Here is a 27308-nt window from a genome sequence, read left to right as displayed (position 1 = left end):
AAATTGTGTTCCCCACCACACACAGATTCGTGGAGATGGAGGGAACACCCAAGATCCTAACAGCCACAGAGTCAACCCCCCCGGAGGGTGGCTGCTGCGGCCCGGGGGTGGTTTGCCTGGCGGGGTGATTATCAGAAGAGACCAGGGTAGCTCGGACCCTCCGCCTCCCGCGCTCCACGACCTCTCCTCCTCAGGAAGGACCGCACACCTGCGGCACTCACCTAAGGGCAGCAGCGTGGTAAGTGTCAACGTAATCAGAGATGAAGAGCTCTCGGTTCTTGATGACTGGGTCTGTTATGACAAGTTCTCTTCCAGAGTCTGTCCACAAAAAAAAACATTAAGAGTATATTAAAATTGAGCTTTCCAAAACAACTAGGAAAATTTCACAAAATTCTTCTTTCAGGTTCACCTCCCATTATAGAACGCACAATAAATAGCCAGGCCTGGTCAGCAACACAGAGAAGAGCAGTAACACACAGGGATAATACACAGGAGCCAAGTGCCCTCCTGGGTGCGCTTTCACCCTTTAGCCAGTCTGCTTTAAGAGCAAAACGAAAATCGAAGGAAAAGGAGAAGAAGCAGCCATCGCATCTTAGCAACTTTTAGCTACTAACATTTTTAGTGAACCTGTGCATCTTATATTTTACTGTTAAATATCCCAGCTGGGACAAAGAGAAATCACACTGTTTCCATTGAAAGAATAACTAAGCTACTTCTTTAAAATAAGAACCCACAATTTAATGGCTTTAACAGAGATTTTAAGTTTCAAAAAAGAAAAAAAAAGTAAAATATATAAGAACATTATTCATCAAAAATGTTTTTACTGCTGATTTGTTGACTCAAAACCTGTCAACCAAAGCAGTGTGAGAGGGTGGGAAGGGACAGGCATCAGGGCCAGACACAACTGGACCCCTGCCCCAGTCTCCACTCAGAAGACATGCAGCTTTATCAACTCCCTTAGCATCTCTAAGCCTCAATTTCCTCATCTGAAAGTGGGGAGTGACAACCTCTAACTCATATAATTTATGGGCAACAAATGTGAATGAGCTAGAATGAGGTCGAGCGCATTTCCCGAATATTTTGGAATTCAGTATTGACTTTCCGAACAACAGGAAGGTAGTTCAGAGCATCTTTTTATTTTTTTTCTCCTTCTGGCATTGCAGTTTCTACTCAATAATTGTATTGACACATGAGATACATACATAAAATCTGTATTACATTTGTTTAGATGTATAATGGCTCCTTTTTATTGATTTTTTTCTTAAAATATGCTCGACCTCATTCTAGCTCATTCGCATTTCTTATATTCAAATGTGAATTCCAAAATATCAGGAAAGTTTTGCTTTGATAACTGAAGTGTTCACAACCCTGAATACAGAGAAGTTCAACAATACAGATTATTGAAAAGGAAAAAAAGAAAGAAAATCCAATCCTAGAGGGCTTTAAGTATCATTACTTCAACATTAGGTGAGAAAAAGGAAATAAAAAATGGAGTTACTGTCATTTCCAAAGAACTATCTCTACTCCAAGTATAAGGGGAAGATGCTCTCAGCACATGATCAGGTTGTTTCTTTTTTAAGGCAAAAATAATGAAAGAGCCCTTATAAAAAGAAAACATTCCAATACTGTTTTTATTTATAAAAAGCTTTTTAGGGAAAATTTTTCCTAGCGGTTATTTCCATTTAATGAATGTTTTTAAGAAAGAACTTTGCTCCAAGCTAAGAAAGTATAAGAATCAAACCAGAAAGACATATTTACCATTTTCATTATGTCGATCCTGAACCAAATGCTGATACACAGAATCTGGAACTTCAGACTGACGGTAGTACCATTTGACGTTCATGAGTAGATGGTCCCTCTTACTCTGAAAAGGAAAATCTAACAGCATTAGGAACAGGATTTCGAGTGCCCACAGGTGCATACCATACCCATGATCAAAAGCCCCTGGAAACAGGTGGACAGGCAGAGAGGGAGACACACACCATCACCAGGACCACAACAATCCATACGTCAATTGTTAGGTCAAATTTCATTTTTTGAAAAATCCCAGGCATAAAACCCCTCTGAGCTTATCCTTGAAACAAAGGAGACTAAACCTGAATCTGTAATCTCCCCAGTTTGATTAATTCATTCAATATTATATATTTTTTAGCTTAGCATTAACTACGTAGCACTACAGAAATACACTCTTCTTGTATCTTAACTTTTAATTATTATGGTAAATATAAACTGTCAGCACACCGTCAAGGCCAGTAAGGGCAGTAAGTCAGAACGAACTCACCCAGCAAAGCCTGGCACAGAGCCATCTTTCCAAGGGCTGCCAGTCCCTCCACTCCTGCCACTGTGTCTGCACTTACTGCTGTATGGCAAACTGATACGTACACTATGGGTGGTGAGGGAGGCACTTTTGAGTCCATGGAGCAAGGACCCTGTCTTATTTATCTTCAAACTTCCCAGGAAAAGAACACCTCGTACATAAATATTTGTTAATAATGAAGAGTTCTATGTTGATCAGGGTCCCGTAAATGCTTGTGGGACACTCAACCACGTTATCCTTCCAAGTTAACTTTGTTCCTAGTTCACCCGAAGAATAAAGGATCAAATTTCCATTTGAAGGCTGTGAGGCTACAGCTTAAGGTAGATCATCTCTCTGCACCTGGCCGTGAAACATGGAGACATGGCAGAACACTAAGGCTTCCTGTGGCCTCACGAAGCACTTTTCCAGCCCAGGTGAGAACCAGACGAGACTTCCCAAGGTGAGCGCAGTACCAGTCCTCTTAGCAGGCCCTACCTTTTCACCACAAGTCAGTGGGTCAGAAATGAATGAGAGCTAAAATTCGAGGAACACCTCATGTATAATACAGTAGGTGGTCAAATCCTAAAGTATGTCAAAGGAGCCTTCTCTAATGAAGTAAGACACTTTATTCTTTAACGAGAGGTATATATAAAGTCTCCACTGAAAGACCAGAGGGTTCAAAAATACCCTGGCAAAAATATTTAAGCCATTTAACGGACCGGAAAGAAAACCACCACCAAAAGCCTGGACTGAACTCACGTGTGAAGAAGCGCTATTCCACAGCGACTGTCACAAACACGAAGACGCTTCCTCTGCAACTGCCTGTGCCCAGCAGACAAGCCCACAGATGTAGGGCGTCGTCACTAGTGCGAGTAAACCAGGCCGTGTGCAGAGAATAATCCTCCATAACGGGCACTTTTTAGGTTTTACCCGTCTTGCACTTTTATATTCTATACAGGTTCATACGGCAGGCGGGAAAAAGAGAACAAGTAAGTAGGCCACATAAAAAGAATACATGTTACGTGCAGGAGTTTACAGACAGGTGCAATTACTTCCAGCAAGGGATTACTGAGGGAGTGCCATCCGACCTGGGGAAAAATGGGAAGTGTTTCAATGGATTCTTTTCTAGGCAAAGGAGGAGACCTGAAAAAGACACAAACACAAAGAAAGCACTAGATATACATGAGACGTGCACGGGGTCCATCTGCACTCAGCACAGGAGAACACTCTGCGTGACACTGAGAAGAACCTGAATCCTGGCTACAGTCCGGCCGTTCGTGGGCTTCTAACTCTCTGAGAAAATGGGCCTTCTAGCTCCACCGCTGACCAAAGCCACAAGCAGTGAGGTACAAAACACCAGGACGAGGGAGAGCAGCTAGGAAGCTACGGCCTCCTTCCCAGGCAGGATGCTGGAGAGCAAGGCCAGACAGAGGCACCCATCGTGGGAAGGAGGGGACAATCCAGGGACCAACCCACGTAAGTGACACACTGTCCAGCACAGGGTTCTCAACCTAAAAACTAATGACTTTTGGTCCAGGTAAGTCGGGGGGGGGGGGTGCTATCCAGTGCACTGTTAGATGTTTAACAGCAACCCTGGCCTCCAACCACTAATTGCCAGCGGCAACCCCTCCCTCATTGCGATAACCCAAAATATCTTCAAACATTGCCAAATATTCCCTTCAGGGACAAAATACCTCCAGATGAAAACCAATGGCCTAACAGTTTCCTTTTTAAGGACTGCTAAACCAGAACAGTAAGACTAAAACCTGGTTCCAGCATTACCGGGCTGGGAACGTGAACTACAGATAAGAACACAGGAAAGTCCATCAAGGTTCACATCCCAGCTCCATCACTTCCCAGTCACACCACCCTGGGCACATTTCTAAGATCCTCTGAGTCTGTCCTCACTGTAAAATAGGAATATTGAAACCTACGTAAAGGGCTCATGAAAGAATTACAAAGATGGAAACGCATCTGGAACTGAGCAGGTGCCCAGGAGTACTGTCTTCTGTGATAGTAGGTGACTGTAACCAGTGACTCACAGAAAATTTCAACAACTTTGCTGAGAATTAATTGTAGGAGTTATGTCTCCTCCAGAATATGGTTTCCTTCAAAAGATGAGTGATTTCTAGTCACTGGGCTGCTGAAGGATGACTCAACACTCAGAGTAATGAATTACTCAACAGAGCACAAAGGAACTCAGATCTACCAGCAGTCCTAGCAACAGCTGTTTGAAAATTCATACTTTAAGTATTTCTGCAGCATGTCTAATACATGCGGAAACCTGAAGGGCGCAAGAAATAACCTTTTAAAGTTACCAGAACTGGCAATCACATTTTTCAGAACCAAGCCAGTGATTCTGGTGACCTTTGAGGTATAATCTGTGTGCTACCTTTTGACCCAGGCACATCTAATGATTCCACCCACACAAAATTACCACTCTGGTTTGTTTGTACCTAGATTTATGACTCCAATTATCAGCCTTTACAAGGGGGAGTTGAAAGCCTACTGGATTTCCTAATGCAATACTACCTAACAACCATGGAGTGGCGGTATTGTGTTAAAAAAGCTTCCAGATTCTGAATTTCACAGACAACACCACAAAGGTAGGCAGGCTCAAAGTAAACAGAAGTTCCGAACAAATTTAAGCAGCTGTAAAAGTCACAATCTTCTTAAACAGGCCAGCAATTTAGTTAAAGATTAATCATCTACAAAGGGAGGCACTGTGTTGTTTCAGAGGGCACTAAATTATGTAATCTAGGACCCTGGTAGTGTCTGCAATTACTAGTAACTGGGGGTGACTTTAGTGGAGTCACCTTGCCACCTGACTGGTGAAGATGGTTCCATCCTATATGCTTATGTTTATATTTCTCCCCCAGATGAAACTTAATAGATAAAATGGAATTAGGAGAGAACCCTCTTGTTTTCTCTGTATCGCACAATGGTGTTAGCTAACATCATCATCCTAAAGAAGATCTACAAATTAAAATGTCATCTTCCACGAAGCTGACTGCTGTGAGCTGAGGAACAGCAAAAGGGGGGAGAGCAGCCCCTTCCCAGGACGTGCTCCCAAAGCCATCTCAGACACACGGCACTGCTCGGATGTCTACCACGGGCCATCTTCTTCTTCCTTGCACTTTTCACTAGCCAAAGGCCTCTACTCAAAATCACAGAAAATTAAAGGCAGAAGTGGACTTAGAGACCATCAAATTCAACCCAAACCACCTGGGTTTGATGGCTTTGCAACTATGTTGCGTGACTTCGGCCAATTACTTCCTCCCAGCCTTAATCCTCTTGTACACATAAAAAGGAAAAATGAACAGTCTACATTTCACTCGGCTGTGAGGATTAAACAGATGAATATAGACCGGACTGGCTCTCAACAAATGCTGGATATTACTATCTCTGTTTTACAGATGAAGAAAGAAGTCAAGCTATAGTTGAGAGGTTGGTTATAAATTTGGCTTTTCTCAGATCCAAAATTATGCTAGTAATAGCAATACAAAAACAAATCAAGTAGCAAATCAGGGTGACAGTTTCTTCATTTTTGCAGCAATTCAAGAAGCATACAGGTATTTCTAACAAATTTGCCTCATTGCTGACAGGTGACATAACTGGAAGATGCGTAAAGGTCAAAGTGGTTTTAAATGACACATTTTAAACACAATGCTGAGTGAAGAAGGAAATGGTGCAAAGTTTCCTATGTGAAGGTATCCTGGGGTATATTTCTGAATATAGAGATGAGCCCACTGGGAAGCAAGTAATTTCCCACCATTTTTTCTTTAGAGAATGATTGATTACAGGTGGTGGATGTGCCAGCGTTGGGAGGAAGCCACCAAACAGCAGCGCGTCCAACCTGCTCACAGTAAGCTTGCACAGACTCTTTAAAGAGAGGAGCTGATTCTGGGTTAAATTAGGGATGTACGTAAATTGAAGGAAATACAGAGTTTAATAGAGGACAAAACCCATCCCCACCTGGGTTTAGAAAAAAGACAGTTTAATGGGAGTTGTTTAGGAGCAGAACAGGGAGGAGTTCTAGATCTCTGCATGTCAGGCAATAGGTTGAGAATTAATGAATTAAAAAGTCAGATCTGAAATTAAACATTCAGAATAAGGTAACTGGCAAAAGCAGACTAGGGGGTAAGGTAGGCAGTAGAGACCAGAAAGGCAAACAGGAGGTTGCTACTGAAGGGACACTGGCTCATTTTACCAGCAGCACACAACCTGACCATCCCAAATACAAATGCACAAGAGCCAAGGTAAATTTCCCTTCCTAGGGATCTTCCATGATTATTAATATGGTTACTTTCATTGATCTAAATAGCCAAGTGTGTCCTTCCTAGGACCAATCTTAACATCATCCTCTGGGAAAACCTTTTTACACAACATAGAAAAATAAAAGAAATGCAGCGGTGTGGAGGATAGCAGGGCTGAGAAGAAGGGTAGGAGTTAATAAATGACCAATTTGACAAGTGCAGAGACTCCCCTTTCAACATTCTTTATTCCAAACCAGAATGGGGACAATAATTTTATACTCATCTGCATTACAGAGGAAGGACCTTCTTTGCCCCCCATCAATCACCTACCAGGGATTGGCAGGTACCAGGGCTCCCAAAGCCCTCCAAACACATCATTCTAGTCCCCCACTGTTATCAAATGTGACAGAGGATCAAGGCCAAAGACAACCTAACTAGGATATGAAGATGGGTATCGCCAATTGAACAATTTTTGCGAAGTCCAAATAATCTGCTAGAGGTAACAGAGCAACTTCCTTCAAGTTCTTAACTGCTAGTTCCTGGGAGCTCATATTTCAAACAAAAGAAGATCTAGATTCAGAGTCAGGTGAAATCAGACCAAAATTCTTGTTTTATAAAGCCAAAATAGCCAATCAGGTTTCTCCAGAAATTTGGGAAAGAGAAATAGCTAACATTTGTATACAGTATGGCTTAAGATTCCTTTTGAAGAAACTTTCCAGGCACCTCCACAAAACGGTGATGACAAGGTTGAGCTCTATGAGTACTACAAGTTTGCTGTGTAATTCAGAAATGTCTACACAAACTCTGAATTGGGAACAAGGACGCTAAGTCTGCAGAGGCGGGGGCAACGGCCTAGCAGAAACAGAGCAGCCCCCCTTCCAGTGTGCTGCGTGGCTGGCGGGAGGCGGTGTTCCAGCCCTGTGGAGCCACCACCACCCACAGGGCGGTGTCTGTGGGGAAGATCGCCCTCAGGAAGACTTTGGGTACACAGTCTTAGTGGCTCCAATCATTCCTGACTTTGGGGGAGGGGCGCAGGGACAAAGAGGTCTAAGATTACTATTCCTCAAAGGCCTAATGTAACTCCAGGCATATGCACAGGGGAACCAACCTAAAGATAAGCTTTCTGTACCAGTCAGAGGATCATCATTACTCAACTTTGTGTGTAAAACATTGGGTAGGAAACATCTTATAATATCATTTCAAGCCACCACTCTACTCCTCACATAAGACACTCGGGATGGAACATTTTCTATACATCTAGATCTAAACAGTGTTACAGCCACTGCGGCTCCAAGTGCCATGAAAGAGTTACAGGAAAATGTTAAGTGCCATCAGGGCTCAGGCCATCAAGGTCCACCATCTCAGAGCTCTGCTCTGACATGGGTACCAGAAGGTTAGAGGAAAGGCGGAAACACAGACTTCAGAGTCTTGTTCTCAGAGAAGAAAGGGCGTTGAGTATTTCCTACAAATAATCTCACTATTAAGTACAAATCTCCCTAATGTACTGAGACATGAACTAAACGTTTCCTTTTATTTCAGAGGGTGGAGTAAGGCGGGTACACTTCTCCTGCCATTGAGTAAACAGAGCATCCACTCTTGCTTTGTCCTCAAATGCCCTTCTTCCAACTTTCTCAGAAGCATCCACTGCCCAATGGTGACTGAACTGACCTGTGAAAGAACCATGATTATACCACATCTCCCTTGTGGGGACCACAACACTTGAGTTTGTAACACAGAAACCTGTTTAGCAGTGTGATGGTAATTTTACGTATCAACTTCACTGTGCTAAGAGATGCCCAGAGAGCTGGTAAAACGTTATTTCTGGGTGTGCCCGTGTGGTGTTTCTGGCAGAGATTAGAATTTGATTCAGTAGACTAAGTAAAGAGATTGGCCCTCCCCAGTGTGGGCACGCAGCATCCAATCTGTTGGGGGCCCAAATGGAACAAAAAGGATAAGGAAGAGAAATTCTCTCTCTTTTCTTGAGCCGTTCATCTTTTCCTGTCATCAGACATCAGGGCTCTTGACTCTTGGGCCTTTGCACTCTGGGACTTGTATCAGCAGCCCTCCTGGCTGTCGGGCCTTCGGCCTCAGACTGGGAGTTACACCACTGGCTCCCCTGGTTCTCAGGCCTTCGACTTGGGCCTAATTATTCCACCTGCCTTCCTGGCTCACCAGCGGGCAGACAGCAGAATTATGGGGCTTCTCAACCTCTATAACATCACGAGACAATTCGGATGGTGTATATATGTATGTCTCTCCTCTCGGTTCCACTTCTGCGGAGAACCCTGACTACAACAGTGGCCATGTCTTGGCGTCCGTAAATGGACAGAACCTGAACTACACAGGGGTCTGCTCAGAACTAGCACAATAAATGAAATGGGTAAAAATAGTTAAAAGGAACACAGAAACAAACCATATCTATTTGAGTAAACTGCTTATTGCCATTAGGCACTAGAACCAAAGTTGTTGCAGGCTTGTTTTCCAAACTTGTGGCGCTCAATCCAAAAGACTGTTTTCAAGAGGTTGCATCAGCATCCGGGCCTTTGTAAGAGGATTTGAATCACCTGGTATCAGATGGTGAAGCAAGAACGTGGAACTCTGGCCAAGCAGATGACTTTTTACAGTGTTTACAACCAAGATGTGTAAACAACTGGTTACATACAAATCCCCAGAAAGATGATGCAACTAAGTAAGTGCTGAAACAGTCTCCAATGATCAGAAATAAATTTCAAAATCACTGCTTCTTAGTGATGTCTTGCTTATTAACCAAACTTCCGTGTTCCGGTTAATTATTCTTACACTTCAATCTGGACAAAAATCAATCACTATTTTGGTAGGACCCAAAAGGTGCATGAATACAAACTGCTAACTATGGAGTCAAAACTTACTGTGAGGCAATTTCTATCGACAATTACATTATGCATGAACAGTGAAATTTTCAGACAGTGAATTCCTGTATTTGCAGTGGGGAGACCAAAGCTGAGAACAGGTAAAGCCCCGGGAAAATTCCTACTTCTTGGCCTCATAAGATAGGAGGCAGGGTCACTAGGCAGCCTCTGCTGTCCCTGTCCTCTTAAGCTGAAAACCAGTTTATGTCACATACAGAAAGATAAGCAGCACTTTAAAGGGGGACTTAGCACACGGGGACGGACATAACAAACCAAAGAACATTCCTGTAATTTCCCACACGAATCACACTGATGTACATCATACTGACAAAAATACTGAATGTCAGATTCCGGATTTAAAAGGTCCCAAAATTCAGGCTGAAGGGTCAAGCTAGGAAGATGAAATCTCACAGAGAAATTAAGACCCTATACCTGGATTCCCAAAATAAATCCCTTTCTAAAAGCCACTATTCATTCCAGCAATTATGATTATACCAGATAAATCCATAACCACAAATTTTCTATTTGGCCCAAAAGACTTTCCTCATAAAGGAAGAGAAAATAGCTGTTTGTAGGCAGCACCGTAAGAAACTGCCAAACTGCTCTTAACCTCTACTAAATGGAATTAAACAGTCTACTGAATTTCTTAAAAAAAAAAAAATCAGGCCCAAATACCACAAAGTTTATTTAACATGTCTGCAATACGCTGCTTGTTGTTTGGTGCTGGTGGAGGTCGTAGCAGCAATGTCACTCCTTCCGGGGGAGCTGATTACTTCCTGCACGGGACAGAGTCGGAGCAATTATCAAATCACTGATGGGGTGGGAGGAAAGAGGAAGTTAAGGGAGGAGGACCTGGGCTGCAGCCTTCCAAAATTCTCTAGAAGTTTCACAAATTAAACTATCACACTATTTTAGAAATAAAAATTACTAACTTATGATTAAAGGTACATCACACAGATTTTACTATTAAAAATTGATGCTGAAATATCTTGAAAAGATTTCACTGAGTCAACATGTGCTTTCAAGCAACATGTGGTTCTCAAGCTTGTTAGGCTCAGGATTCCTTACTTTCATCAAAATGGAGGAGTTCAAAGAACTTTCGTTTATGTGGGTTATATCTTAGTGTTTGCTATAGTAGAAAATGAAAATAAGGAAAAATTTGACATTTTTACTAATTCATTTAATGATAATAACCCCATTATATGCTAACATAACTAACTACAAGTAACTAAACTTCCAAAAAAACAAAATTTAGGAAACAAGTGACACTTCTGTTTTTACAAATCTCTTTTATATCTGGCTTAAGAAAACAGATTCTCATATCTGACTCTGCATTTAACCTGCTGGGATACACCACACATCACTTACCTTTGTAAAGCCCCACTGTACACTTCACTCGTGGGAGAATGAGAAAGAAAAAGGGAAATGATGTCTGGGCATAACCATGAAAGCGGTCTGGCCCTGCAGACCCATGGACAGCACGTGAAACGCTGCTCTGTGGGATGAAGGGCACGAGCCGCACAAGGTCCCTCTCAGACTCCGGTAGTTTAAACAACCTTAACAGGCTCCCCAAACGGAACCATGGCTGGAATGTTAGAACACACATGCATTGAGAAGTGAGATAACTACCAAAAAACAGAAGCTGCTATTTTCATTCATACAAACAGACATTCCAATAGTGAGCAGGAAGCTAAATTCTTGTTAATGAGAAGAAAATCTAGGTAAGAAGCCTCTCATTTCAATTTAAGATATTTTTCTAAAATTTGAGCTTGTGATATTGAGAAATATTTAAAGCTTGATTCAAACCAGAATACAAATACACTAAAAATACACACTTTAAAACAATGGTGAACCTATTAAGCTGAAAGCATGCAAGCAGAAAATAGGCAGAAACCAGGGTAACTTTTGTTTAGCAATCTGCAATTCCAGGCAACTTTGTGGCCAATTAAAAATGGCATTGCCTCCTACCTGAGAAAACTGGCCACATGCAACAACATCAGCTTTTAAGGGGAAAAAGCCCCACTTTTAGCTTACAATACTATATTGAATCATCATCTTTTATAAAGATGAACACATCTGTTTGATGTGAATCCAGCAATTCCTCTCTTTCTAGGTGATAACCTTTTCAGACTATTGTTTTCATACCGTTTTCTGAATTAAACTGTAAAACATAACACCATAAAATAAAATGCCTTTTAGTACCACAAAGTGTTTTACAACTGAATAAGTATTTGCCCTTTTAAGGAAAACTAACACAGGTTCCGAAATTATTTAAATTTAAATAAAACCAGCCTACATAATATGAATCCAATTACAGCTAGCAAACATTTTCAACTTGTCAATAAACAAATTCAAATAGTTTGGTTTAAAGGGGGGGAAACGGGTAGGAACACTTAAAATTTACGTTTTTCTATTTCACATTATGTAAACTAGTCTGTCTTAAGTATCTTATTTATTCTTCTCTCTTTTTAACTTAAACCAAAACAAAGACTGTAACAGTTAATACCTGTTAGTCTATTTATAACTATTCCATCTACAACCATTTTTCTAATACAAACATGCCCTGATAGCTTATCTCAGTCCACATGCCAGACAACAAAGGCCCACTGGCCGGCTGGCGAGGAGAAACGGAAAGCAGGAAATGAGAAGGCTTAGTTAATCCCCAGATAATCGATCAGTGTATTCAGTCAAGTATGAGCCAAGCTGAGGAAACGCTGCTTAAAAAAAAGGAAGAAAATCAAAGAGCATGTGACTGGAGCCACAATTCATTTTAAAATAGGTTAATTTTTGCCAAGAAGATTCCCCATCACATTCAAGCACTAACAAAACTTAAATAAATGTCAGTATCTTTTAAAGGAAGAACTTTTTCTTCAAAATCCTTCATCTTCTATCCTTTCTCAGAAACATTTTAATTTGGGAGTTTTGTTCTGTTGTTTGGCTTTTGGTTTATCTTTTTTTTTTCTAGTCTAAATCAGTTTATTGAGTAATTTATATTCAATAAAACTGTGTGTGACAAATGTGTAACCAACCACCACAAGCAAGACAGGGAATATTTCCATTACCACAAAAAGACTAGCTTCCTTTAGAACTGATGAATCTGCTCCGCTGAAAAAGCTTTTGTGCCAGAAAATGCTAGGAAAACATTCTAATCTAAATTCCTTCCTCCACGTTAACACACAGAAACATTAACGTGGAGAAAAACAACTCTGAGTCGGCTGTGACGCTTCTTCCTCCCAGCTGATGCTGGAGACCAGCACAGACAACAATCCGTGTTCCTCAAGATCAAATAATTTGCTAGATAAGACTTCTGAGCTGAGACATTGAGTGATCTCCTAAACATCCCAGAATATGATAACAGTTACAGTGATAACAGCTATGAAAGTGGAAAAATATTTCAAATTAGTTTTACAATATACTTTCCTCAAATCATGTAACCAATACTGAATGAGCTTCTACCAGGTATGCGAAATTATTCTGGAGAGATACTGAGGATTCAGGAAAGGAAAGAACAGATAAAGTCCCCGTCTTGATAGAGCTTACATTTCAGTGGAGGGACAGACCTTTGCCAACCCCTCTACTCATCCAAAAACAGGTCAGAGAACAGTTAAGTGCTTTTAAAAAGCCACTAGTGGTTTCATGGGTGCATACATCTATCAAAATCCATCAAATTGTACATCTGAAGTACGTGTATATACATTACTATGTATAGCGGTGTACTATACACATAGTAAGTACACAGGCGTATCTCGGCAATATTGTGGGTTCAATTCCAGGCCACTGCAATAAAGTGAACAGCACAATCAAGTGAGTGACATGGTTTTTTTGGTTTCCTAGCACATAAAGGACTGGAGCATCTGAGGATTTGGGTATCCACAGAGGGTCCTGGACCAATCCCCCGAGGATACTGAGGAATGACTTTTTAAAGCAGTCATACATGTTCTCAACTGTTTGCAGAAGAAAGCCACCTACTCCTCTGCCCCCCACACATACCATCCCATCCACTGACAGAAACCACCTCACCTCAAAAATGCTCATAGTGTTACAGATGTTAAAAGGCATAGAGCCTTTAAATAATGACATCTAGAGAAGCTCTAATTGAATATAAGGTGCTCCACACAGTGCTACCCTACAAAACCAGTCCTGAAATGAAAATAGAGTACAGCCAACTCCTCCTCATCCTGCGATAGACCATCAAGGCTGTACACACGCTAAAAAAGGGAAGGATGTTATTAATAAGATGTAATTGAAACCTCTCCTGAAAGAAAGCAATGAACACTATTTTTTATCATAACATTTTTTGTCTATGTTTGCTATTTCCACAAACTCCTCTTTGATTACAGATTATGTCTTTCCAACAAGACTATTTGGCAGCAAACTGCTGACAAAGTATTGATGACAGCCCTCCTCACACAGCCTTATTAGCATTTCTATTGCCGCACTGCATATACTGGCATTATAAATCACATGCACTCAGTGTCGTGATTATAATATAATCAAGTAGTTACCTAACAACTAAGGGTATTTCAAATGCATTGAACTAATTTTTGAATATATGTTCTAATAATTAAATTCCATTATGGTTTCTACCTTTAAGCCTAAAGGTAGCAACACAAAAATCGCGTGCCATCCACAGTGGCCTCACATTTGCCATGAGATGTCACTTACATAGTTCACATCCAATTACTGAACACAACCAGCCCGAGCATCTATCACTTACATTAAAACAAGCAGAACCCAGCAGTAGGGCTGTCGGTGGCCATCACATGGCTTAAATGGATTTCTCACCTTTCAAGTATCAAGGGGTCCTCTTTCCCAGAACATCTCACTAAGGGGTTTGGCCTTTTAACAAAGAGAGCTACCCAAGTTGAAAGAAGCATTCAAAAGGCAGAACATGTTGCAAAGCCCAGCTCAGAGCTTGAGACATCTGCCCCTTGTGTTAAAATACAAAATAGTAAAAGGTCCTTTATATGAAAAATAAATACACAGAAAAAGGGAGCTTTTGTCAAGGCTGCTAACAAAGAAGCAAAGTCATATTAATACCTACGGAGTACTTGTTTTTGGCCAGTGTCCCACTGAAATTAGGAAGCCCTCCTGGAGAGAAGATCTATTAATTTCCTAGTTTTTAAGAACAGAGAAAGCCTTCCTGAAGTCTGTACTTGGACCCTAAATCTAAACCAGCCACCAAGTTCAAGGCTGTGCTCTGCTGTATTGCTGTCACCATTCATGTACGGTCACCATGATTGGTGCAAACTAAATTCCACAGATTTAGAGAAAGACACATTAGAGTTCTCCACCCATCACCAATGATGATCTTTAAAACAAGAATCACAATAACCTCCTTAATTCTCTAAGTCCAGAAAAGCCTTTATTGTCGAGAGAAAATACTAACAGCTGACTCTCGGCAATTACCACACAACACAGTCACCACTCACCTATTAACAGTATTACCATACTCTATCACATGAGGGGGAATCACTACAGAGGGGACTGCAGGAAATCGCTCTCTAGCTCTCCCAGTGCGACATCAGGTAGGCTAACAAGAGAGACTGTCAGAGTTCTAACTGGCAGTAAATAATTATTGGGACATAAAATGAAACAATGCCCAAGAAAATTTAATACGACCACACAATAGAGGAGACAGTAGAACCAACTGCTGGGAATTTATAGAGGTTACTCCTGCCTCTTCGCATTTATGCAGAAATCAATACCTATACTTCAAATCAGGCTCTAGAACCTGGTTCGTAACCTTTGCTAAGACCTTCTGTCTTTGCAAGAAAATGTGTATACATGCAAACTATTGCATAAAATATCTGAACATTCACAGGCTCCCAGTTTAAGAACTACTACACTTAGCACCACATTGTAACATTTGCTTATGTACCTTCAGCACCCGGCACCCCAAGGGAACCACAAGGGCAACAGGATCAGTTTTGTTCCCCACTATTCCCAGGGGCTAAAATACTGCCAACAGCAATCAATGAGTGACTGAATGAATGGCAATTAAACACACACACACACACAAATGTAATTACCCCAAGCAATAACACATTAAGTTACCCCAAACAGACAACTTAAAATACAAAATTTGAAAACCTTCACCTGGCCCTAACAGTGAACACTACAACACTCCTATGTATTAACTAAACCCAGCTCCTCACCCTTCCACTCATTTGCTAAAACAGCTGAATAGGGAGGAAAAGTATTCTGATGTTATCCTATCAATCTGAGGTCCTAACCCTCTAAGCAAATCATTCTAATGGCAGATTACCCCTAGACAGTCTGTTAACAAATGCTGGCTCCAACAAAGCTGATTTTAAATAACACGGTAATCAAAAATAAATCATAGTTTCTAAACAACAGTACTGAATTTTAGATTTTTCTATTTGTGTGTTATGTGTAAATTTCTCAATCTATGATACCATAAACCCAGATTTAGTTACTGTGCAAAAAATTCATTATTATGCCTATATTAGGTAACAGAGGCAGAGAAATGATAACCACTGTCTTCTATTACAAGCAGAAAATACCATGACTGTCCTTTTGGTGTCCTTTCCCAAAAGTGTCATAAACAGTCTGGTATATTTTTAGTTGACCCAGCTGTGATGTCCCAATGTGCAGTCTATATTTTGATAAGCCTTTATATCACACAGATACGATATACCCAGAATTAGGTTAGAAAAGTGAAGCATTTAGAGAAGAAGAATGTACAGTCATATTTTAATGAAGGTTCATAAAAATTATGTTGTATTCAAATCTCATCAAAACTGAAGCTTCTTACATAGCAGAAATTCACTGTTTTTTGAAACTCTGGCCACATTTATTCTGGGAACAAGATACAGAATATTTCCTAACTTAACATTTTGAAAAAATAAACACTGCCACGGCACTTTGTTGTAAATATATTTGAATGAACTCTTAAGAGCATTTTTCTATGATTTTTTTCCACAAAGCAGTCCACAAAAATGTATGCTACATAAAGCATGAACTCCGAGCTTGCCATGAAAGTCCTCCCAATTAACTCTGGGAAAACCATAGTATTATCCAGGTATAACATTCCCCTTCTTATAAAAAGGACACAGTAATAAAGTGGACTATGTGATAAATATATCAAAATTAATAAATAAGTGCGCTTCATGCAGAACTGAGTTTTTTATATAAAATCAACAAATTAGCTAGGATATGAAAAACGGGGCAGAAGAATTCAAACTAGGTTGTATCTGTAGGAACCAGCATGTTCTGGAGGTTGACTATAATAAATCAAGACAAAAGAGCCTAAAAACTAACCAAATATAAATAGTAAAATGGAAGGACACCTCAAAAATTAACAAAATGATTTTTAGCAAGATCTTCTCTTTTAAGTTTATCATCCTATCACAGGACCCTATATAACAGGCCCTCACAGAGAACAATGGCAGGCAAATTACTACAAGCTGGTATTAGATTCCCTAAACATCTAGAAAAAACTTCATGAGTAACAACCGAGGTGACCTGAAAAGTTTATAACATAACCAAACATCCTTTAACTGTATTTACCACATAACTTGGTCCATTTGTTCTGGAACTCTTCTCCTGCAATACCCTGCAACTAGTCTGATAATGGCAGGCAAAACTAAATGTGAAACCTTTGATTTATGTTTTACTCTAAGGTATGGCATGATAAAATTAAAATGCAATACAAATAAAATTTGGATTAAATCCCAAAACTGCAATTTTATGAAAACAGCATTAAACATTTACACTTAGCAAACTGTATAAAATGTTTTTTAATCTGCACTGGATTTTAAAAATTGAGATATAATTCACATACAGCAAAATGCAGAGACTTTAGGTACACTGTTCATTTAGTTTTTATGAAGATGTCCATAGACCCCTTTATAACCTAAACCCAAAATATTTCTACTCTTTCAGAAAGTTCTGTCAAGCACTTTCCCACCCAATCTCCACCCTTCTTGTAGAAGAAATCACTTATCTGACTTCTACTATAAAGACCAGGATAGTTCTACGTATTTAAATTTGTAAGAAACTGTCAAACTGTTTAAGTGGTTGCACCACTTTTATTCCCACCAGCAAAGAAAGAGAGCTCCTGGCCGGAGCAGGCGTCCTGCACACGGGGCCTGCCGGCCTTCTCCCCTCAGCCCTTCTGGCGGCTACACGGCAGTCTTCACTGCAGTTCTAACCTACGTTTCCCTGATACCTAATGACCTTTGAGCACTTTCTCATGGGCGTATCCTCCAGCCATATTTCTTCTTTCATAAAGTGTCTCTATTCAAGTCTCTGCCCACTTAAAAACACTGAGTTGCCTTATTACTAAGTTGTAGCAGTTCTGTCTTAGGTTTTTAATATATTCTGGATTCAATTCCTTTCTCAGATGTGTGTTATAAACATTTTCTCACAGTCTGAAGCTTCCCTATGAATATTAACAATGTCTCTCGAAGAATTCAATTTTTTTATTTTATGGTTAGTATTTTCTAACTCCTCTTTAAGAAATCTTTGTCTACATCAAGGTTGTAAAGACAGTTTTTACCTTATATTTAGTCCATGATCCATGCTCAAATTAACTCCTGTGTATGGTATGAGTTACGGCTGGGTTTTGTCTTTTGGTTTTTGCCATATGGATATTCAGTTGTTCCAGCCTATTTGTTGAAAAGACTTTCCTTTTCCCATTGAAAATAGCTTGATGCTGTATGTTTAGATTCATTTAAATTTGCATTCAAGAAATAAAAGGTACATCTTAGCCCATGAGATCACTGGCATCTTAATCTCACTTTGTACAGTATCACCAATATTGGACAGTATCATTTCCTCTTATTAAAATACTTAATATTTACATAAAATCAATAGAAATATTGACCCAATGGTTATACTTTTTGAGGTTTTCTCATTTGAATTATTCAACTATATTTTATAAATATATACTTATTTAATATACGCATATACACTGAATTGTGACACCTGTAATGGCTTATGTTTATGTCTGTGAAACATATAAAATCTTAGCTATAATTGCTTGCTGATATATTACATCAGATAAATGTACATACCAGAAATAATCATACAAAACAGAGTATTTCCTCAAATCTCCAACCTCACTTACCAAACCAGTTACTCCTTTTCCTCAATATAAAGTTTTTCTGAAAAGTTAGTTTTAAGTTACCTCCTAAGGGGTACACATAATGACCAACCCAGCAGAAATAAGACCCACGTGGCCCAGATTGTGCTCTTGAAATATCATTTCTTACTAAAAGAAACCAGGAAGTCTGGATGAAATGGTGAGTCCAGGCCTGCTGTGGAAATGTACAAGATGAGGACGGAGCATCTAGACACACAGGTAGCAAGGACGGTACGAGGCCACCAGGGTCATACTAGGACTCAGAAGCAAACTTGAGGAGGCTCCGTAGCAACCATGGAGCAATCTGGGCTTCAATAGGGATTAAGAATTGTAATTATTTTAAACCCATCAAATATGCTTAAGGGTACTCAATTCATTATTTGAAAATTGGGTAAATAAAGAGAAAGAATCAAGCTTTTATTCGTTCTTTCCTAAAGAAACTGAGTAAGTAGGTAAGCAAATAGGAGATGACAGGAAGCACTGCCACACAAAATTATTCTAGCTAATAAGTGAAAATGAAATGATAAAATTAGCATCTCACAATTGTGCAACTCCCAAGGAATTAATGAATATGGGTAATAACATCCAAAACAGAACAACCACCCCCCCAAAAAACATCATAATATGCCTCCTGGTGAAAGCAGACTCAACCATTTGTAATCCTGCCCAAATGCTGAGATGAGACTCAAGTGTCTGAACAAACCTCTGGACCCAGCTATTGAAGTGCAGGAAACACAGTGGACAGAAGCACATCTCTAACTGTGCCGGCAGCCAACAGCGTCCAGTCTGTGGCAGAGACCTCAGGTCAGACGGCTGGGCTTCTTCAGCAAAGTGTTAAGAAAATAAAGGGATGAGGGATGGGGGAAATCTATAGGTTATAACAGACTTAAAAGACATCAGAGGTAAAAACTAAACTATAGAGATCCACGCGTGGGAGATAAAACTATAAAGGAACATAAAGAAATGACTACTTTGAAAGTCAGGGCAGTGGTCAGTTTTGTGGGGAAGGAGGGAGATGGCACTGCAGAGGAATTGGGAGATGGCCGGCCAAGTCCGAACTCTTGACCTGGGAGGCAGTACACACTGTAATTCATTAAACTATACATGTGCTTTGGGTGGGCGGTTGTATTTATAATTTACAGCGAGGAGATTTTTTCTTTTAAAGAAAACACTAACAGACCTCGCCTGCATTCTGCGTGAGAACAGGCATCAGCTAAAACCTCTGGTAACCAGAGGAGGGAACCCAGGAGGAAGGGAGCATGCCTAAAGGGCGGTCTCATCGTGACGGAGTAAACGAACTGCATTTCTCAGGCGGGTTGCAGCTGGAGACCAGATGCTGCAGATGCAACATGTGCAGCAGATAAAAGATGTTATTTCCTCAATGTTCACAAATTTATACATTTCATAATTGTGTAGTTTCTAGTTAAAAGACAAAATACCAACCAAACCAAAAGAACAAAATTAGAAAATGTATGTAAGGAACTAGAGACAAGATATAAGAGAGCAGCTGGAATTGTCACAGGATTCCACAAAAGGAATGAATGAAGAGCTGCTTAGCACATAGCAGACAAGAGGCTGATTGATCTGAATGGCAACCTTGGAGTAAGAATACAGGCCAGGAAACTAAAATTTAAGAGCAATGTTGAAATATAAACAAGTGAAACAAAACTTAAAACTTGGCATTATTTTTCCATACCCATAACAAATGCCACAGTTTCTGATGGAACAAACCCCTTTCCCAGTCTCTGTGTCTCAAAAACCTTAAAGGATTCCTCACCTCCTTCTTTCACGGCTAACAGCTAGTCCATGATCGGGAAATCCTGTTACCGGTGTCTTCCTAACGACTTCTTTCTATTTCTATCTCTAATCTAATTTTCTTAATGCCCAGTTCTGATCATGTACTCAATTGGTAAAAAACCATCCATGGTTCCCCTATGACTAACAGTTTCTCAGCATGACTTTCATAGCCAGGCCCACCTTTCCAGCAGTATCTCCAAACACCCTTCACCAAACCAAGCTAGACTCCAATATTCAACAAAACTATTGTGTCTCTACCTTTTATCTAAAAATCTTTTCTGTTTTTCAGTCAAAATCCTTCCAATCCATCAAAGCTCAACTCTGAAGTTACCACTCTGGGGTACCCTTGCCCAAGTCCTATCCAGGGAAAGCACTCTCACACTTCTCCAAGCCCCGACTCTCGACAGTATGTGGTGATCCCTCCTACCCATCCTGAACCACTTGAGTGCAGGGGCCATAATTTTATATTCAATAAATATTTAAGCTCCTACTATGTGTCAAACACTGTACGGCCCTGGGGCTACAGCAATAAACAAAACAAGCAAATATCTCCAACCTCCCCTCTTGGAGCTGGCCATTCCTGAGGGGGAGATGAGTACCTCTTTCCTCATACACAGCAGTGTTATACACACAGTATTCGCTTAACATATTGGCTGAATTATACAGAAACATTTACAAAGAACAATTAACACGCTGGAGTAATCTAAAATAAATCATTGAAAATCCTCATTTAACTTGAGGAGGGGGGAAAAAAAGACCAACTAACTTGCAAATCCAACCTATTCCAGTACCTCTTTTTCAGAAACATGTCTGCCACTTTTAACTTTCATCAGAAGTCCCTATCAGGTACCGGGGCTGGAGAACTCACCAGGCTCCCCCTTCTCACACTCCCTCTAAGGGCAGTTGCCCTGCCCAGCCTCTGCAGTGGCCATGCTTTGTCTTCTGTGACTCTGGCAGAGCCTTCAGCTGTATGAGGTGTGACACCTGATCCAGGAGATAGCCACTCCCTGAGCAAAGCCAACACGTATGGTCCAGGGTAGAGAATTCAGGCACCAAGTTCCCCCAGCAACTTGAAATGGTAACTAGGTAACATGAAATGGTAACTAGGTAACATGAAGTGGTAACTAGGTTAAAGTGGAGCTCAAGGTTGACAGATGCCATAGTGGAGATGAGCCTTTCATTTATCTTCTCCAAACAAAATCTTTATACACTGAAATCCAAATAATCCCTCAAGTAGAGGCAGGGCCCAGGGCTTATCTCGTGGAGCCCCTCCTGACCATCTTCCACTGTGACCACCAAATGCACCAGCTCAGAACACAGCATAAGAAACCACTGCCCCAGATAAAAACCAGATAATTAGAGTCTGATAAACTGCAAACACTTTCATTCATTCACTCATTCATTCAATGACTATGTACTGAATGTCTAACTGAGTGCTAGGTCCTGTAATAGGCACAGAATAAGACAAATGAGGCCTTTGTTCTCAAAAAGCTTTTTGTTCCACTGGGGAACAGAAAATAAGTAAAGTGGAAATTCTATGCTCTGCAGGGGAAAGGAAAAGAAAACCAGTCATGCCCTCTTTCATTTCACTTCTCTCTGTTGTATTCCGCAGATAATTGTATTTTGTTTTTACAAACTGAAGGTTATGATAAACCCGCATCAAATAAGACTACGGGTGCCACTTTTCCAAAAGCATTTGCCCATGTCATATCTCTCTGTGTCACACTTCTGTAGTTCTCACAATACTTCAAACTTTTTCATTATTATCGTATTTGTTATGGTGATCTGTGATCTTTGATATTGCTATTGCAAAAAGATTGTGACTCACTGAAGGCTCAGATGATGGTTAACATTTTTTAACAATAAGGTATTTTTTAATTAAAGTATGTACTTTTTTTAGACATATTGCTTTTGCACACATAATATGTTATATATAGTGTAAACATAAGTTTTATATGCACTAGGAAACAAAACACTTGATTTGACTCGCTTTATTGTGATATTTGCTTTATTTTAATGGTCTGGAATCAAACTCTGCAGTATCTCCTAGGTCTGCCTGTAAACCAACAAGATAATTTCAGGTGATTATCAATGTCATAAAAACAAGACCTTAAGGTTGGCCAACATCTGAGAGAACGACTAAGTAGGAGAGAGGATGAGGCCATGAATAAGATGGTCAGAGAAACCATGTAGAGTAGGCGACACTTGAGCTGAGACCTGAAAGATGAGGAGCTGGTCTCTCAGAGATTCGGAGCAAATCCATCAAATCAAGAAACAGCCTACAACCCACACTGAACAATACTACGGACCACAGAGAATATCAGAAATGCTTACAACACAGTTTGTTCCCTCGAGAAGCTTAATATCCATTTAGGGAGGTAAATTCACTCATGAAATACATTTCATGAAATGGTACAGAATTAAGCAGGAAGCCAGAGCAGCCCTGAGGACAGGGAAACGTCGACTGCTTTGCAGCCTACAGGTCAGTCACTCAAAGGCCAAGCTAGTCGATTTGGGATTCTGACTCTGATTCTGCTGGGAAAAGTACAAAAACCATGTCTTTAAGCTTTCCAAAGTGAAAGCTGAAATTTTTCTCATCTTAATTAGTTCCCACTTAGAAAGGAAATACGAAGGCAATGCTTCCAGGCAGGAGGGTAAACACACTGTTAATTTGCTTATCTGGAAAACCTAGCCCTCAAATTGCATTTCCTCCACTTAACTATAAGGCTCCTTGACTTCCCAGTCGGGCAGCCTTCTCAGCCTTGCTGATTCACAGCTGCTGCTTCCCGCCCACTGACCACATGCTCACCCAGAATCTTCTAGCTGTTTCTCTTCCTAACAACAGCTGAAGAACTGCTGAGTAGAAAGAGCTGCCAACCAATTAGTCTTCAAACCATCCTGACTCAAGTGCATCGTTCTGCCAGTATCCGGAGCAACTGGAAGTTACTCAGTTACTTCAGATGTGAGGACCTGAGCAGGAGCCTCCCAAATGTTTGCTCACTATAAAGGAGAGAGCCAGCGGGCTCTTCAACTGAGGCTCTGAAGAGAAGGCTGCAAGGGCATCCCGTGGCGCTGCCCTCAGATGCACTACGTCTTGTCCCACCTTCCGCAGGGCGGCAGGAGAGTAAAGATCAAGCCGCCGGCGCTGGCAGTTAAGGCAAGTTTTTCTCTATGGATAACTTGGTGGTGTGCAGAGGCTTTTCTGGGATAAAACAAGAGGAAAAGGTAAATATGCTTCAAACAGAATGGGCAAAAAAACAGGTGGTCTGAAAGCAAGAAAAGCCCTGACCCTCCCGACAGCCCCTGACCATCTGTGACCAAGGTAGGTTTTGTCACTGACAGTGAACAGCAAACACCCATCAGCACCATCTTCACTGATTCAAGGGAAAAATAAAGATGCCAATTTACACCTTTGGATGAAAAGCCAAGCACAAACATCTATTTTCAATGCAAAACTGTCCATACAAGTCAATTAATGGACCCTGCCTACCATCTTCCCAAATTCCAAATCCAGCCACAGCGACTGAAAAAAGTCCGGGTGACGGGAACTACAGAGGACAGACACCAACAAGCAACTCGTGGAACCGTCTTCTCCCCCAGGACCCACTTTCCTCTCATCCCACCACCACTCATATGAGCCAACCCCAAGTCCTTCCATTTATTAGGACACCTCCTCCTTCACCTGCCCGACGGCCAGTTCCACTGCTTTGTGCCTTCTCTGCAATGCACACACACCATGGCAAACACACTACTTTTTAGCTCCTTTAAAGATATTTAGTATGCCCTCACCTCTCACAAACAGTTGCAGGCAAGAACTCTGACTTTCTCTTCAAGATGCAGCTGTCATTCTTTTTTAAAATCCCTTTCTCTAAACGTGATTAGTATCAAATGCCATACAATAAAGAGGGCTTAATACACAATGACAATACACCAGAAGGAAACAGACTTTTATAGCAGGGGAAAAATACTGCTACAATGCCAATGTGACATATTACATTCATAGCGAAGACATTTTACCATACCTCCTCTTCTCAATGAAAGAGGATGATGAAATTAAAATTTGAAAATACAAACAAAATCCAACTAAATAACGAGCCACTTCATTCCAGTAAGTCTTTTAAAACCCTGCCTACCACGTCCACCCGTATGCATTTGCAGTCATACAAACACACACTCGTATGCACTGCAACGTACAAAGAGGATCATGCCTATTTCAAACCAGGAAAAAGGTACCTTTTAAAAGTCATCTTTGTAAAGAGTTCTACTTCTACATCTTATCCAAGGAGAATCAAACTTAATCATATTTACACGAAGCTAATTCATGTTGGTTTAAGAAGAGGACCTGTAATTAAATGTAACTAAATTCACAAATTAAGCTCTAAGTTATAAAAATATAAGAAAATTTAAAATCTGTTGAAAGTATTCTTTTCTAGAAATGATAACTGCATGCGCTCTTGCATCATTTTACTCTGTGTTTGGCATTCTCAGCATGTCTTCCCACCTGAGAGAGGCAGTAATCCTCCTAATCCCAGAAACGGCTGCAGACCTAGCGTCCTTGCTGCTCAGGAACCAGGCTGCATCTGTGGGTCTGAGTCCGTGCTGGACAGAGCTAAGGTTTAAGACGTGTCCAACTGTGGCAGAGATTGCTAGTTCCTAACTCAACTCCCACTCTCCCCATTTTCCTTAATAACAGAGCCCTTATATTATAGGAACACAGCTGGAAACAACTCCAGCCTCTCCTGAAGACCTACATAGACTGAAGTCGCTAGGCAGGGGTACTAGAAAAGCTCTAGAATGGGCCTGCCTTAGTCTTCATCGGGGTGCCCTCCTCTTGCAGCTGCCTGGCTATAGTGGAGAATCAGTTTCCCCAATTCATTGCAGAGTAAAACTTTAATAAAACAAAATAAAATGGTGTGGCAATGTCAAATGGCTGTAAAAGTTTCTAAACAGTTACTTTCAGTTTCTGTACTTAACACCTGGTGGACTAATAACAAATAGTTCAGTTTATAGACCACAATTTGAGGAACACTGGCCTAGAACATGGATCTGACCACTGCAGCTGCAACAGTCATCTGTGACCACGAGGAAACCTTGAGAATGGAAACCATGCACTAGGGACACTAGTGCAGACAGTAAGAAACTAGATGCTTGAGGACTGTGGTCACTCTTATCAACTCTGGATAGCACACCCTGGAAAACACCTTGTTTTAAAGGTGAATATAGACTTTTTACTACTGTGATCTGGGTTTTTATCATATACGGCCAATCCTAACAATATCCAATACTCTTACATTTGTAGACCCGTGCAAAATGTCTGAAGTACTCTATTACCTCTTTCTACTCTCACATGAGAATAACCCCACTGTGAAGCAAGCAGCACAAAGTATTACCTTGATTTGACAGATAGATGGAAACTAATGTTCTAAAATATTAACAGCTTGCCTAAAGTAGCACAGCTAGGAAGAACTGGTAGTAGAAATGAAAACAGAAACCAACTGGCTACTCTTTCCATAAGCAATCTACCTCTCAGTGAGATGAAATTAATCATGATCATAAGTAAAATAAATAAATGAGCAAGGGGGAGGGTATAGCTCAGTGGTAGAGTGCATGCCTAGCATGCACAAGGTCCTAGGTTCAATCCCTAGTACCTCCATCAAAAAAATAAATAAGTAAAGCTAATTACTGCCCCCACGCAAAATAAATAAATATTTAAAATAAATAAATGTGCAGGGGTGAATACGCACAATAAATTACATAAAGTGTGTGCGCCACTGGGTAGTAAGGTGTAACAAAAACACCATGGTCAACTAGTGAAGACAAAATCAGATTTAATGGCTGTGGTGACAATATACTGCATTTGTAACAAAGCATTTGTGAAAAGGAGATGGAGGGGTAGAAATCACAGACAATTCTATAACAACTTTATAACAATTTTCTACAGTTAGCCAGAAACGTAGCAACTGAACTAAAAGCAAATAATACATATCAGATTAGTTCAGCTTATGCCATACACCTTCAAACCCTTACCTCAAATAAAAGTTGAAACCCTAATATTCCATCTGGATATGAAGAGAATCTGTCAATAAGTAATAACGTTTCTTAAAAACAGTTTGCATAATTATGTCATAGTAATAACAATACTGTCCTTTAATATAGTAAGATCTCTGAGAACCACTGTCAATCAGATGAGGTTCCATGTTGTTCTTCCAACAGTGAAGAAAAGAAAGCCAGCCCCAGTCACCTCCCAGGATGCTTTGCGAGCAAAAGCATATTACAAAGCACATTTAAAAGCGGATGGTTGTTAGGATCAGCCATGAGATCTGGGACTGTGGACTAATTTTTATCTGGCTAAGTTTTCTCTGCCTATGTGGGTAATCAAGTATTTTATTTCATCAGCAACATACACTAAAGTATTTGCCCATATCGATATTTATCTGTTAAATACTAAATTAAACAGAAGTCATACTTTTCATTAAATACAAATAAAATACTACCTTAAATACTTTGTTGCAATATTTTTTTAATTTAAAAAACAGACCAAAAGACCCACAAGAAAATTAGGACATGGAACTTTAATGTATTTTATCATACACATTTAACCTTTCAAATTTTCTCCACAGACATCAGCTAATTACCAAAGAAAAAACAAGCTGAAAAAGTTTAACTGCTCCTAATGTATCACACTGTAAAACCCTCAGGGTCATTAGTGAGAATGAGTTCTTACAAGGAATCCTTATCTGTTAGTGCATGGTACACAAACTATTAAGGTTGGGGTGCAGGGGAGAGGTTAGAGAGAGAGTTTAAATATATAAAATATTCACGTTCATTTATTGTTCAAAATAATATAGGAAAGAAAAAGGAACTGCTCACGAAGTCTGCAAACCACCATGACCCATACAGAGGCGTGAGGTCACAATGAAGAAGGAAAAAGCTTTAGAGTGACTCCTTCAGGGGAATAATCC

General features: G+C 40.3%; 1 protein-coding gene across 2 annotated transcripts in view; it reads right to left on the bottom strand.

Moving 5' to 3' along the window:
- Positions 1 to 27308, bottom strand: part of RERE (arginine-glutamic acid dipeptide repeats) — a 269676-nt gene that overhangs the window by 153387 nt on the left and 88981 nt on the right. For both annotated transcript variants that reach the window (XM_031463992.2, XM_064494092.1), the window contains 2 exons: positions 1759 to 1864; positions 222 to 318 (listed from right to left, as the gene is read on the bottom strand). In XM_031463992.2, the coding sequence (XP_031319852.1) occupies positions 222 to 318; positions 1759 to 1864 (203 nt within the window). The remainder of the gene's footprint in view (positions 1 to 221; positions 319 to 1758; positions 1865 to 27308) is intronic.

Source organism: Camelus dromedarius, chromosome 14 (genome assembly GCF_036321535.1).
Source record: "Camelus dromedarius isolate mCamDro1 chromosome 14, mCamDro1.pat, whole genome shotgun sequence".
Lineage (NCBI taxonomy): Eukaryota > Metazoa > Chordata > Mammalia > Artiodactyla > Camelidae > Camelus > Camelus dromedarius.
Note: the sequence above shows the minus strand (reverse complement) of the source record. Positions and strands in the feature narration are given on the sequence as shown.